This window comes from Diachasma alloeum, unplaced genomic scaffold (genome assembly GCF_001412515.2).
Source record: "Diachasma alloeum isolate Michigan unplaced genomic scaffold, Dall2.0 Dall_scaffold_00325, whole genome shotgun sequence".
In the NCBI taxonomy this organism is placed as follows: domain Eukaryota; kingdom Metazoa; phylum Arthropoda; class Insecta; order Hymenoptera; family Braconidae; genus Diachasma; species Diachasma alloeum.
In genome coordinates, this window is record NW_021680464.1 from 230,663 (window position 1) to 245,673 (window position 15,011).

Consider the following 15,011-nt stretch of genomic DNA (forward strand, 5'->3'; position numbering starts at 1 on the left):
GAAAGGGTGAGGTTCTCTTTCGTGTCCGTGTGGATGGAACTTCGAGATTGTATTGGGAGGCTGCATATTTCTGCTGCCGTTCGAGTGGCAAATGGCCATTCAATAAAACACTTGTATCTAGGGCTTCTGGGTTTTTTGAGGTTCCTGGGGGGATTTTAGTGGACTCACCCTTGTTGTCCCCTTTCCTCGGCCTCTCCCTCGTTCTCTGAATGCACCTTCTCCCGTTTGTAGGTGATACAGATGCTGAAAAAAATAAATCAGGTGATTGATATTTGTTTTTGGTTTCGTTCGTTTGGTTTTTAATAGAAATAATGAAGCCATGAATTTTGATGGAATTGCGTCATGCATTCGATTATAAATGCATTGAGAATGTAACAATTTGTTCATATTAATTATAATTTTTTTACTGAAAATGAAGACTTCTCGTTTTTTCATTATTTAGTTGATTTTTTATGGAAATAATTGAATGATGAATTCGTCAGTTTTTCGATTCTAAATGCACTGAGAATATAATGCAATTTGGTCAGATCAATTATAATCTAATTACAACATAATTAAAGAAGAACTTCTAATTAAAAAATGGAGATGAAATAGAAAATTTGTAATTTGTTTTGACTTAATTCAATTTTAATTAGCATTAGCGTTGATAAAATGTCAATGAACATCCTGTTTGCGAATAATCGTCGATAAAATAGTTCCTAGAATACTTTGTATCGCGAAAGATAAGAGTATTCTGCATTATCCAAGAAAGATGAGAAATAATGACGCGAAAAAAATTTATGAACCGTGGGTAAAGAAGAAACTGCTTCTCCCGACGACGATAATCCTAAGAGCCACCTTCCACTCGCTACGAAAAACTCCCCGGCAACTGCGCAGAACAACCCCGAGCGAAATTGATTTTTTTTTGCGCGCCCACCGCGCACAAAATTGAATTACGCTCCAAACGAAATTCACTGAAGCGTGACGAGAGATGCCTGAATGAGAAGTGAAGTTCCTGCATTTTACTTCCCAAATTTTTTTGTCGAGTCCCCCTCTCTCTAACTTAATCAAGAACCCGAAGGATAGGCTCCAGTCGTTCGAGCACAAAAAGTGAATTCAATATCGCGGCAGTAGTAAATCAATTTGAACATTGATAGATTTCGTTTGCTATTAGTGGGATTTTTCGTCATTATTAAATGTTGAGAGATTGATTATTTGATGAGAATAAATGACGAGTCATGTGTCTAATGGAAATTGCAATTACTATTGTTGAATTGGACCTTTTCTAATTATCAATCACTGGAAGATGAAAGTGAAAATGAAAAATTTATTTTTTTGTTTTAGAGCTTTTTCTTAATTTGGCTTTAACTTTTGGAATAAAAGTTGAGGTAGTCAAATCATATCATTTGCTCGGGAGATATTGAGAGTTTAAGAAGGTCAACTTTATCTTCCACCAAGAGCAAACGGAATTCGTTTCCGTTTTAAAAGATTAATTTTTATTGAACACTGTCCGAAGAAATTTGAAGATTTATGGATAGATTAATAATAATTCTTTGAAGAGCGAAATTTAATGCAATTTAGGAGAAAAAATCACTGGGAACTGAAGGGAATTCCAAATTTTTGAACAGCAGAAGAACAAAAACTTCGCAATTTACGCAATTTTTAGTTAAAATAGTACCAAATTGCGCAGAACTTTCAATCAATTCAAAATCTAATGCTTTATTTCTTTAAATTTTTCTCATTTCCATTACTTTCTAGAAAATAACTTAATCCAATTTCACATGTTCCATAGATTTTTCATTAAATTACGAATTTTCAAAGTTGAAATTCCCAAAAATTTTAGTGGAACTATCACTTGATAAAAAATTCCAAAACTCGCAATTCTTCCGTGATTTCCACGGACTTTGTTGACGAAAAATGTCTAAATTTCCTCACCTTCACATTTCAATTCAATATCTCACCAAAATCACCAAAAATATAAAAAATGCAATCGTTCCCTGCAACTTCCGCATTTGTTAATTACGAAAACTTGGATTCGTCTGAATTCCCGAGATAAATAAAAAAATCGTGAATACTTTCTTCAACACACGTCTCGAACATTTCTATCAAGCGCTCACTAAACACTAACATCCGACAAGTGCGCCAGAAATTTCGTCCAAAAAATTTAACCACAAATTCAGTTCAAATAAACACGAAAAATCCCATAAAAACGTAGCGACATCCTCCTGCAGGCATCCGCCCCCGCGTCATCCGCAAAAAAGGAGAAAAAATTCTCCCCCTGAGCGTCAGATCCACGCGTGGACGATTACGGTCTAATTCCCTTGTACGCATCTCTCTCATGTGCCCCGCTGAAGACCTCAGCATCCCACATAACCTACCTGCCTTGCTAACCCACTCTCACATACTCTCACTCATCCTTCAGCCTCTCACCACGATGTGGCACCTAGCATAAGTATCCGTGTCGCGGGATAAATGAGCCCACGCTCGACAGACAGGGGTTGCCCCACACCTTCACGCACACAATTTTTTATCCACAAGCTCCCCCGGCGGAGGGTAACCCTCTCCCTCCCGATGCACCCTCATTTCTTCTGTTCCCTCGGAATTCTCTCATCCAACTTCCTCCCCCTCCCCCCTCCCCCCGACGAGGGATTCCTCCCGCGTGGAGCCAGAGGGACACGAGTGCAGGGCAAATGTCAATATCGACAGTGTGTTACAAAAAGGAGTGAATTCAGGGGGTGCGCTAATCAGGGCGTAATTAATTAGCAAGGAATTCTCCTGACGACTTGAAACGCCCAACATCTCTCTTTTTTTTCGAACCCTCTGGCACGGAAGAGCAAATCGCAGTGGCTTTGAGGCCGATAGGCAGACCTACCCCTCGTAATATGACTTAGTCACTAGGTTAATGCAGGTTATCATGGAAAAAAATGGGTTTTGATGTAAAAATAAGGCCTTTGAAAAATTCATCCCTCTGGATGGGTATTCATGCATGATTGTGCTCACTCGTGTCACTCGGCTGGAGACCGACGATGAATAACGCATTTCTTCTGTCATTCAGGCTTCTTTCATCGGTAGGAAATTAGTCTACAAATTTCAAAGGAGTAGCGGCAAATGTGGGTTACATTGTAGAAAAAAAATTGGATTCGTTGGAGGGGAAACGTGACATTACAAAGTTCACTGAAATTTCAGTGGAATTTCACGTTTTTGAGCTGCAGAAGGAGAAGAGTTCTCCTATTTACCGAGTTGAGCTATAATTTATTTGGATTGTTCTGAATTTTCCTGATTTCTTTCGATTTTCATTGAATATATGAATGGAAATGTGCATATTTTGTTGATTTTTTTATTGAACTGTGAAGTTTCAATTGCAAAATTCGTTGGAATTTCAGTGAACTATGCGGAAAATACGTTTATCGCCGCGTGATACACTGAGAGGAACAGATTTACTTGAGGCAAATTAAGCAATTTGATAAAAGGAAATTTAATATCTTTCAGAAGAATTAAATTTTTTTCGTTATCATCGGAAATATCTCTAGTAGAATTATAACTGTTGACAGGAAAAAATATAATCTAATGCGCGACAATCATTTGATCTGAGAAAGAAAGAATAGATTGTCGAGGCAAGAATATTTTTTTCCCGAAACAAATTGTCCCCTCGAAATTATTTAATTTTGCTAATAAAGAACATTACACTGTTAGAAAATTACTGTTGAAATGTCAAATAAAAAACATGAAATTTTTGACAACACTAAATGCACATGAAAATTATCTGCATTTTATTACTGAACAATCAATTAACTTCTTTGAATATTCACTGAAATACTAATTTCCCGGTTCATACGACAATGAAAATGTTTGAAAATAAGAAAAACTCAGGCAATTATTTTACGAAATTCTCAATTTATTGAAAAATCAATGAAATTGAATATTCATTCTTCATAATGAAGTCTAAAATTCAAGTTCCAACTTCATGAAATGAATTTTATTGAATTTTCAAGATGACTGGAAACTCCCACGAGCAATGTGATCTTAAATGGAACTCAACCCCTCACATCGAGAATTCAACTGCAGTCGTTGCTGGAAATTAACCAAAATTTTACCAGGGTATTATGAAAAATCCCGATTGTTGACGTCAAGCTAATGCCCTTCAAAAATTCATCCCTTCGACCAACCATTAACCCCCAATTGTGCCGCCCGCGTCACTCGTTCACCGACAACTCATAATTAAGGCAATTCTCTCATCGAAAATGCTTTTTAGTTCTTTATTTTCTTTAATGATTTATGTTATGTGACGTGACTCGGAATAAATGGAAAAAAGATAATCGTGCTTCTGTAAAATTGCTTCGGTGTACACGATGGTATACTCGACGACACTATCAGTACATTCGGATCTTTAATTCAACGTGAAAGTTTCCAACCCCGGGCTCGCGCCGTCATCGGCATTCGACATGCGCTCGTTTTCCTCGTTATTTTGTTTTATGTACAGATATTCATCTTCTTTTGGCGTTAGCCGCATCGGTTTAACGTACACTAGCGAATATAATTTCAAACTGAGAATTATTTATTCTTTTTTTGGAATTGTTGTTGATTTGTACGGATTGTTGCGCTGTTGTTGATGCCATTTTGCTGGGTAAGAGGGACCTTGGGATCCGCAAAAGAAGGAGCCAATTAGAAGCACGCGCTCTCGCGCGCGCACTCGCAAACCAACGGCACAGCAGCTGTCAACGATTGGACGATAAGCTAATTAAAATATTTCGTAAGTACTGAGTTTGGTGGTTGGAGGGACAAAAAATTGAAGTGAATATACACGAGTACCGTTCGACAGATGCCGGGGGAGTGATAGTGGTACATCGGGTGATGGCAGATATCGGATATAATTCTCTAGACTTTTTAATTGCTTCAGGTTGAGGAATAAATTTGCATGGTGAGGAACATTATTCTGATATGGGAGGATTTCGGTAAGTTTTTTTTTAAAACTAATTGATGAAACAGGCTTAGAGGATGTTTTCCTTTCTATTGCGATAAATTGATTCCACACGGAGAGAAAAGTAGAATAAAAAGTAATAAAAAATTTAGCAAATTTTACTGTATAAAAGGTAATCGCGGAGAGAAAGTGTAGTTTAATAGACAATACCCTTTGTGGAGGACATCTTACTTCTAAAAATATAACAGAATAAAAAAAATATTATTATATTTTACTGGAAAGAATGGTTATTGTTTCAAATAAGTGATTTTTCAGTCCTGATGAGAGGATTCCGGTAAGTTTTTTTTTTTTAATAATTGATGAAACAGGCCAGAGGGTAGATTTTCCATTCTATTGCGATAAATTCATTCCAGATGGATAGAAAAGAAAAGTTGAATAAAAAGTACTAGAAAATTTGGCAAATTTTACTGTGTTAAAGGTAATCGCGGAGTGCAACTGGAGGTTAATACACAATACTCTTTGTGAAGAATATCTTACTTTTAAAAAAATAATAGAATAAAAAACTATTATTTTATTTTACTGAAAAGAACTATTATTATTTAAAATCATTGATTTTTTAGTTTTTAATTACTATGTTTTATTATTAAACATCAACTATTATTATTCCAAGGGAGGAACATTATCCTGATATGGAAGGATTTCGGAAATTTTTTTTTTACCTAATTGTACTGTATGAAAGGTAATCGCAGAGCGAAATAGTAGTTCAATAAAAAATACCTTTTGTGGAGGATCATTTCTCTAATTCGTTCTCTTAGTCTGGATTCTTAAAATCATTTATGTCATTAGGCCCGATAAACCGCGATTCTAACCTCGCTTTGCTCGGTTAGATCGCGGTTTTCGGGCCCAACGACATAAAATACAATATCTCATACGGCGATGAAAGCATTATCTGGCGAATGTGATTATAGTCCTCGCCTTCGGCTCGGATTATAGGTAAAGCCACATTCGCCAGATAATACTTTTATCGCCTGATGACATAATCTACTATCATTTATCCGAAAAACCAGAAATGTTTTTCTCTGTACGAATTCCCGGTAACAAAAATCATTTTTCAGTTAAATTATTACCCATTTTTTCGGGCCAATCATTATTATTAATTTTTCTTCAAGGTTCCACGTGTTAATATATTCTTCTCTCCCAGGGTAAATTCATGCCTGTAAAATTAACAATGGGAACTCCGTCAGCTGTTATTTACCCGTATTTATTGTTCCACGATATCGACCATTTGGTTCGAATTGATGCCATCTAGGCGCGACCTTGCAACTAGGCCGTGAGAAGAAAAAAACAGCCGAACTTTTCCCGAGTCATTTTTCTCGGATGATCGATCATACTGGGGCGACCGCCCCGAAATATTTTTGTTCGAGAAAATAAATTCGTCTCGACGCGAGGGCCAGATGTCGCGCTCTGCGGTGACACAATGCAACAATGTGCAGGCGAAATGTGGAGACAGTGATTAACAATCGAAAGTCGATATTGCAGTGGGGGAAAAACATCGGAAAGTATAACAGAGTCGCCGGAAGCGTTTGCAGGCGAGGATTTTTCGGTGAAAACCGAACTTTCCTTCGGTTCTCACTATTCGCCTTTCATTTTTCGTGGTTCCGTTTCACGATAAGTGTAATAATCCCATAATAAAAAACATTGAAAATAATATACGGAGAGAAATGTTGGAACAAAAAAAAAATTATCTGAAATAAAACGTACTTGAATAAAAAATACTTTTTGAATACTTTTTTTTTGACGGAGAAAAAAGTTGGAGAAAAATTACCGAACAAGTCAAGTAGTCGTGGGGTGAACTAGATTTCCAGTCCTTTTCACCCTATATAGGGGAATAAGTGCGAGACAAATAGTCAATTTTTCTCCGTTGGCCCGGGAAAATCAACTGAACGTGAGTGTAATTTGTGCCGAAACTGTAAAGTTTTTCCCTGCATTCCATAAAAAATTATCCAAGTGACGGTAAATAATTCCTCAAGTTATCAGAATTTTCACTGAAAACAGGAATATTCATACCTAATTACGCTGAATTCTCAATTAATTGAAAATTCAAGAAAATATTCACCGAAATTTTCCTGATTTTCATGGAATAGTTAAATTCAAGTTTATAGTTCTTGATTTTCCAATGAAACACTGTTAAAAATTTTCACCTGAATTTTCCGTGTCAAATTCCGGAACGTTTTATCGTGTTCAAGTTCCACTGAAATTTTAGGAAATCTTGTTATTGAAAAATTAAATATTCCATTGATTTTCTGTTCAAATGATCTGGAAATAAATAAAATACTTTCAATTGTTCTGTCAAAATTCTGAAAAATTATGAAAATTCAGGGAAAAATTGAAAATTCATGTCATTTTGTTTCTAAATATTCATGTTTCACTGAAAATTCAATCAAGTTGTGAAATTTCCGTTTCAATTCCATTGGAAACTCATGAATTTCCGTGAATTCTACTTAAAACTTGAAATTTCATAACCATTTTGTCCGTTAATTCGATTCAATGTCACTCTCATGAGATTCACTATAATATATTTCATGAAATTTAAAAAAATTTCCAACAGTGAATTCTGAATTTTCAATGACGAAATGTCTTGAAATTTCAGTGAAACCCAAATGTGATGTAAATTTTCAAGACGTAAAAATGTCTAAAAGCGTTCGCCGCGCATTTTTCCCCGACATAGTTTGAAAAAGACCAGTTTGATAATTTTTCACCAGCCATTTTCTCCATGTCTAAAAACCGGAAACAACTCGGTAGGAAATAAAAGTGAATCGAAACATCACGCGCCATTTTCCCCATTCAATTACGAACTATCGCAAAAGTTGATACACCCCGTACCGTGTGCCAATGCAACTCAGCTGACTTTAATTCCAACAAAACCATTTCATTCTTCAAACGACAGATGGCCGGCGCGCGCGCTGGCTCGCGAGCCCCGAAAGAGCCGTTGCTTTCATTAGAACCCCTTGGAACGGTTAGAAAACAGGTTGTTATATTCCACCGCCCGCAATAACGCCGGAAGGATAAGGTTTGTTTAATTTTGCTTTTAAATCGGGTCAATGAACCGAGCCATTTTCAAAATAACCAATCACCCCTCTCGACCCCTCGGCCGCCACCCCCTGCTTTTTTTCCAGGAAAAATGAGTCCCGCAATAAAGAACTGGACAAAGTCCATTCACTTCCCTAGTTTCCCTTTTCGAATCATGAATATTTTTTGCTATTCAGGCTTCTCTGCTATTCCACCTCCTCTTTCGAATGCAATGACTGACATACATCAGAAAATAATAAATAATGAAAGATGAAGTCTTTATGGTGCAGTATTGCAGCCAATTGGATTCGTTCTCAACCGCAAAAATCGACAGCCGTCGTTACGGCCGATCTGGCCGGAATAATCATTCGAATTTATGAGGATTATTCTATCACCGAAAATTGATGACATTTCACTGCCATTCGCGTATCCATTCTTCGTATTTTCAGGAGTCTCCTCCCCCTGGGGGTCACAATCCCCACTGCAATCATTTCTCATTCCCAGGCAACATTGACAATTACTTTCCTTTCACTCTGCGATTTTAGGAGAGGAAACATAGAGAAAAATATGTAGTTTTCCTCTATCTTGAAAAACTACATATGAAATATAATGACAAAATGTCATTTACATTTTCAAGTTCAATGTATGAATATTAGAAAAGAAATATTAACGGCAAAGAAAATTTTATATATAATTGACGTTATTTAATCATTAAGGAGAGGAGAAGGCATACGTAGATGTAAAATAAAGAAAACGTTCGTAACAACAAAGAGATGAAAAGATAAAATATAAAATAAAATATTAACGGTAATGGAAATTTTGCAGATTGTGAGATGAAAAATATCTCGCTCGGATTTTTTGAGGTACTGCAACTGAAAATTTATTATACTAAAAATTCCTAGAAATCAAATGCTTATTAATGTTCTCTGATCCATTTTTCCATGAAATTTCCAACAAATTTCAATGTTTAAGGATGAATTGAAGACACTGTAGGTAATTTTTACGTGAAAATTTCAAATAAAAATCTGAAAACAGTTCACACAAAACTTTTTCAGAACTTTTAAGAAATAATTCCTAGAATGGAATGTTTGTTTACGATCTGTATGCAGAAATTTGACTACAAAATGTAGTATTATTGTCAAAATTTCCTCAATTCATTTATAAAATTTCAATCAGTGGAAACGAAATTCTCAAAAAATTCAGGAATTCGTGAATTTATTTTGAATAACAGTCATTATATTGCAGTCACATTTCCTCTGCCATAGAATAAAAACGACCTAAAGCGAAATTTCGCCGGGCGATTGCTCAATTTTTCCGCAACTTTTGAAAACTCATAATAATTGAAACAACTCATTCGCCTGCGCCTTAAAAAATCGCCGATAATTGGTACATTCGCGGAAAAAAAGGAGAAAGCGTCGCGCTGATCCTCCGGATGAAGGCCTCTACCTCAAACCCATACTGTACAGCGACGAAAAAAAAGCAGCAAGTATGAAAAAAAGAGTATAGACTTGATGTTAACGGCTTTAATAATTATTTTTACAACGTTTCCGAGTAATACGGCGTTCATCGTGGTCGTCGTTTCGCTCGGGCGCCTCGCAGCTGGCCCTGACAGTGGTGCCTTCTATATATTCGTGTATACGAAAGGCATGTACGAGAGTCAGACCTCGAAAATGTAGAGTTTTAAGGGCGTAGCCGCATACGAAAATGAAAAAAAAAACTCTAACCAACTCTCACTAGTGCATACGGCGGGGTAACAGTGTGTTGCTCGGGCAGGATGCACGCCTTTTTCCCGTCAAACTGCCACGATACCGAGGGAACAGGCAATGTTTATGCTGGAAACATTGCATCTAGCTTTTCAGGAGTGTTGACGACCAACAGCAGGCGCTCGTACAGAGTAACTCCCCTACCGCCGGCTCATTTAGGGCCTGATCGTGTTTTATGGTGATTCCGTGAATATTGACAGTGGTAATGACCTTCAGAGGAGAAAAGTCTTCATTACTGGATGAATGAGGTCTACGTGGTGAGAACATCAAGGCGCAAAGTGCCTTATTCTGGATTACAGCATGAAAAAATTGAAAATTTTCTACTGAAATTTCAAGGAATTTTGTCATTGACAATTCATAAATTTATAATTTCAATAATTTTTAATGGAGAAATCCGTGGGAACTGTGGATTTCAGTTTAATTATTCTGGGAAATTGATGAAAAATCTGGAAAATTCAGAAGAATCTTCCCTTGAATTTGAGATTACTCTGAATTTTCAGAGAATTCCTCCAAAAATTCCTGGAATTGAGGGGGATTTAACAGTGAATATTCATTTTCACTTGAAAATTTATGTAAATTGGGGAATTTTAGTTTTCCTGCCGCTAAAAAAATGGAACTTTATGTGAATTTTCAAAGAAACTTGCAATTCCATAGACTTTTTCTTTTTAAATCGAATTCAACGTCTTGGAAGTGGTGACTACCACTCAAAGGCTTGAAATCTTCATTGCTTAATGAATAAGTATTTTTAGTTTTCCAGGAACAACCCCTAAGCCATATGAATGTGAATCTGTAAATAGAACCTCACAAATAACACGGAATGATAGGATTCATTTCTCGCTCTACTTCTTCCGTCAGTTATATCCCGATTGAGACTGTCGTTTAATTTTTGGAATGTAGGTGCAAAGAATTAATGGGCCTATCGCCCAGAATCCGGGAAATCGATGATAATCATTGCTTTTTTCATGTAGACTGTTAATACGACATTGAATTTTATTTTCGTGAGCTTGGAGGACCACCATGAGAGTCTGTAGGGGATGATGATGACAGTCGAAACATTCTCAAGTTGGTGGAGATGATGAACAGACGGTTTGAGGGACAGGGATATATATGGAGCACATGGCCTGCGTGGTATTTGACATTCCTTTTCCAGAGTAAATTATTTACGCTGTGGAAAACAGCTTTGAAAAAGTTGATGAGCAAGGTGGAGAAAAAAAAATTTTACTTTCTTGCTTCTGAAAAGGCGGCTCGAGTCAGTCATTCTCAGCGTAAAAACTGAAGAATTTCAACAAAAAATTGGTGAAATGAGACGACTGCTAATTAATTCATCCCTTCGGCTATTGAATAGGTGAAAATTACAGTCAAGAGTCACGTCAACTGATCCTATTTGGCAGAGAATTACTGATAAAGGAAGGTTGTTATGCTCTGTCTTACACAAAACACTTGATATTTTGATTATCAATCGAGAAATCCTTCTTCGAATGGATTTATACCTATGACACTGCCTCATTTAAACGACTATTGAGATCAGAATCATGAAATGTTAGATGAATCAGTCAAATCACCCTAAATCACAATAACAACGTTTCTAACATAAAATAACGTTGTGGTTTACACCAAAATATTGTGGTTTAACCATTAAAAAGCACTATAAGACTAGTTGAAAAATCATTTCGACCCTAGTAGTGTATTCGTATTGCACAAATTAAAGAACATAATAGAACAATTATTGACAGACATAGAGTACCCCAACATTTTTCCAACTATTTCTCGAAATGAAACAAGAAATGTTCTGTATCAGTGACAGAAAACGGTTCTGTTGCTTTCTCTAAAGCACAAGATGTTTACAGAACCCGAAGAAGCAACCGGTGTTAAAAAAATACTGCCTGAAGGTTCTCTGGCTGTTGAATTTCAATAAATATTAAAATAAAAATCATGGGACCTTAGATGAAGCACACAAAAAGCTCTGGAAACTAGAAAATTTTCAGGATCCGTACCACCGATTGCAGAGATGACTTTCAAGCACAAAAGATAGATAGGACCAGTTGAAAAATCACTTTGTCACTAGCAACGCGCTGTCATCACATAAATTAAACACCATAATACAACAATTACTGACAAACGCAGACCGAAGCCCAACATTTCACTAACTATTCATCGAAATTCATCAAAAAATGCTCTATATCAACGCCAGGAAACGATTCTATTGCTTTTTTTAAAGCACAAGATCTTTATATAATCCAAAGAAGCAACCAGTGTCAACAAGAATTCTTTCTGAAGCTACTCTAGCTAAAGAATTTCAATAACTATTGAGATAAAAATCATGGGACCTTAGATGAAGCACACAAAAAGCTCTGGAAACTAAAAAATTGTCAGGATCCGTGCCAGCAGTTGCAGAGACGACTTTCAAGCACAAAAACAGATAGGACCATTTGAAAAATCACTTCATCACTATCAATGCGCTGTCATCACATAAATTAAACACCATAATACAATAATTACTGACAAACGCAGATCGAAGCTCAACATTTCGCCAACTATTTCTCGAAATTCAGCAAGAACTGCTCTGTATGAATGATAGAAACCAATCCTGTTGCCTTCTTCAAAGCCCAAGATGATCACAGAACCTGAAGAAGCAACCAGTGTCAACGGATATAGTAAATATACCACGTGGATGTGTTATTGTTTTGGAGCACAAGGGCACTCTCACCCTGGCGTGGCCCACTGGTGTTTCGGGTAAAAACGATAGCGAGAGATGGGGGGAGTGAGAGGGTCGGATACCCCCGAGTTCGACCAACCCTCCTGGAGGGATTTCATTCATGACCCCCGGACGGGCCACCCCCGTCTTTTCGCCTCGACTCCTCCAGGCCGAGGGCAAGCGATACATTACCACCCATCCCGAAAAGGTTGGTGTGATGTCTGATGCTCAATGCTACCCCGATTTTCCTCCTTTTTTTTTCATAGTACCCGATGCTCCACTCGCTATGACCGAAAAAGGGGAACTGGGATTTAGCCATTTGATATCTTAATACGATAGGGGTAGAAGAAAACGCCCCCGTATTTTGCTTGACGCCTTATACCACCCGTCACGGAGAACCTAGGTCAGTTTACCATTCCTATTATGTAACTGTGGGTTTAACCCCTGTCACTGGACAAATAAGTCATTTGCATGGACTTTCGTCTGGGCAAGGACAGAATTGCAGGGAACACTCTAGCGCTTGGTATTAGAATGGAGTCTGTAAACAAGAACAACACTCATCTAAGCTCATCAATTGTTTAAATAAACACTGGAAAATTCCTGAGTCTGTGCATGCTGACTGTTGATTCCCGGGGAACTTGATGGAAATCTACTGTTCAATCTTAGAAGCAAAGAAAATTTTATTTTACTGCAGGGAATTCTTTCTATTATTGCGCTGGACTTGCACGAGGAATTCAGGTACGATTTCAACATTGGACCGCATGTACCGGTATTCTCCAGCATTATGTGATAATAGGTGATCAATGTTTTTAGTTTCGCAATGGAATGGAACCAATGATATGAGAAATGTAACCGAAAACGATGAAAATTGTTGAGAATCGAAGACCTGATTCAGGGATGATTTTTCAGGTTACACGGAGAAAATTATTTGGTGAATTTGGATAATTAGTTGTTGAAATTCACCAACGAGTTGTTAAAAAAAGGAATTCCTAACCAGTCAGTGAGTTTCAACAATTAGTTGTTAAATTCCACTTGAAAAGTTGTTGAATTCCATTTGAATGTAATCCTGAAATTGACCCAATAGAAAACCTCCATCAAAGTATTATAGGTATAAGCTTTGATTTCAAAATCTCTATTCACAATAGACCAGACCAATTGAAAAAGTTCTTAACAGAATTCTCAATCACTAATTTAAAAAAAAACAATTTTGTATCCTAAAAAAACTGTTTCATTTTGTCCACAACTTCATCACCAAAACCTTCGAGATATGCGTCCTTAATGAAACAATAATCATTTGGAATTCAAATCACCCCATAAAGATATCAGCGTAGATTACGCCAGCCCAGATCGAGAAATTCGATAACGCATCATTAGGAGCCCTCGTGTCCCTCACGACCAAGTAAAAACGGAGCTTTTCCAAACCCATGTAGTGTAAAACATGAGAAAAGGGTGGGCGAAGTGCACCCGGTCTTAAGAAGATCGTCTAGACACCAGGTGTCACCATCAATGGAACCTCATCCGCGAGGGTGTTGGTGGCGCACGCTTACAGGTAATTAACCCGAAGGGGTACATAACCCAAGAACCCTCTCCATCTCTTATTTATTTTTTCATTTGGAGGGGGAGACCCCCTTGGTGGAGTCACTGAGGTACCACGAAGTACTCCCCCATGTAAAAAAAACCGGGGAACCGAATACGGCACGAGCCAAAGGTCCGACCCATTGTCGGCACGTTTTCGTCTCGTACGCGTACCCCCAAGGTCGTCTCCAAACTTCCTCGAAAGGCTCAGAACCAGCTGGGGCAAAAAATCAGGAATCCGTTCGCCCGTCTTCTATTACTTTTTTTTGTCCAACTCGGATACGATTTCAGGTAGAGATTTCATTGAATAGTTTCCAGTGAAAATGCCTTGACAGAATTCGGAGAGAAATTTCCGGGGTCCCCCCCCCCCTTCTCAACCCTTGTACGAACCTGACCCTCGAAAATGGCTGTAACGTCAATGCCCTTGGCACCTCTCAGTTTAGTCTCTCGTTTGGAAGACGCGTTGGAAATCCACGGGGAGGGCATTCTCCACGATTTTCTGGTGAAACTGGAGGGTCTCAACGACGTTTACCGTTTTATTTCCCCTTTTCTTTGCTCTTTGGAGATCATTTCTTCTTGTCTGCGGGATATCGGTCGGTGTTACGGTTTAGGGAGGATTCTGGCAGAGTTCGAGGGGCAGACATTCTCCTGCCATTAATTGGCGGGATACTATACTAGGGTGACGAGAGTGCCGATATCTTTCAGCTGGTTTCAAGATGAATGAGATCATTTTTGCAATTTTAGACAATCCTTTGGGGTGAAAGCATTCGTGGATTTTTCATGTTGAGCGATCAATGATTTTTTAATTACGTTGTGAATTTTCGAAGTCATTTTGAAAAGTGAATATTGTATTCAATTGAATTGCCAATAGATTGTCCATCAATTACTCTTTCCCGCAAAATTGAAAGTCGTTTTCCAACAGTGGAATGAGGAACTCGTTAAATAATGTGATACGAATGCTACTTTTAATCTCGTCGTAACCATTTTTGGAATTTAGTTCGGAAGGTTTACG

General features: G+C 37.6%; 1 protein-coding gene across 1 annotated transcript in view; it reads right to left on the reverse strand.

The window, feature by feature from the left end:
- LOC107040167 (DNA N6-methyl adenine demethylase) overlaps positions 1 to 15,011 on the reverse strand; it is a 101,474-nt gene that overhangs the window by 49,455 nt on the left and 37,008 nt on the right. The window contains exon 2 of the mRNA XM_029126243.1: positions 169 to 243. Coding sequence (XP_028982076.1) covers positions 169 to 243 — 75 coding nt within the window. The remainder of the gene's footprint in view (positions 1 to 168; positions 244 to 15,011) is intronic.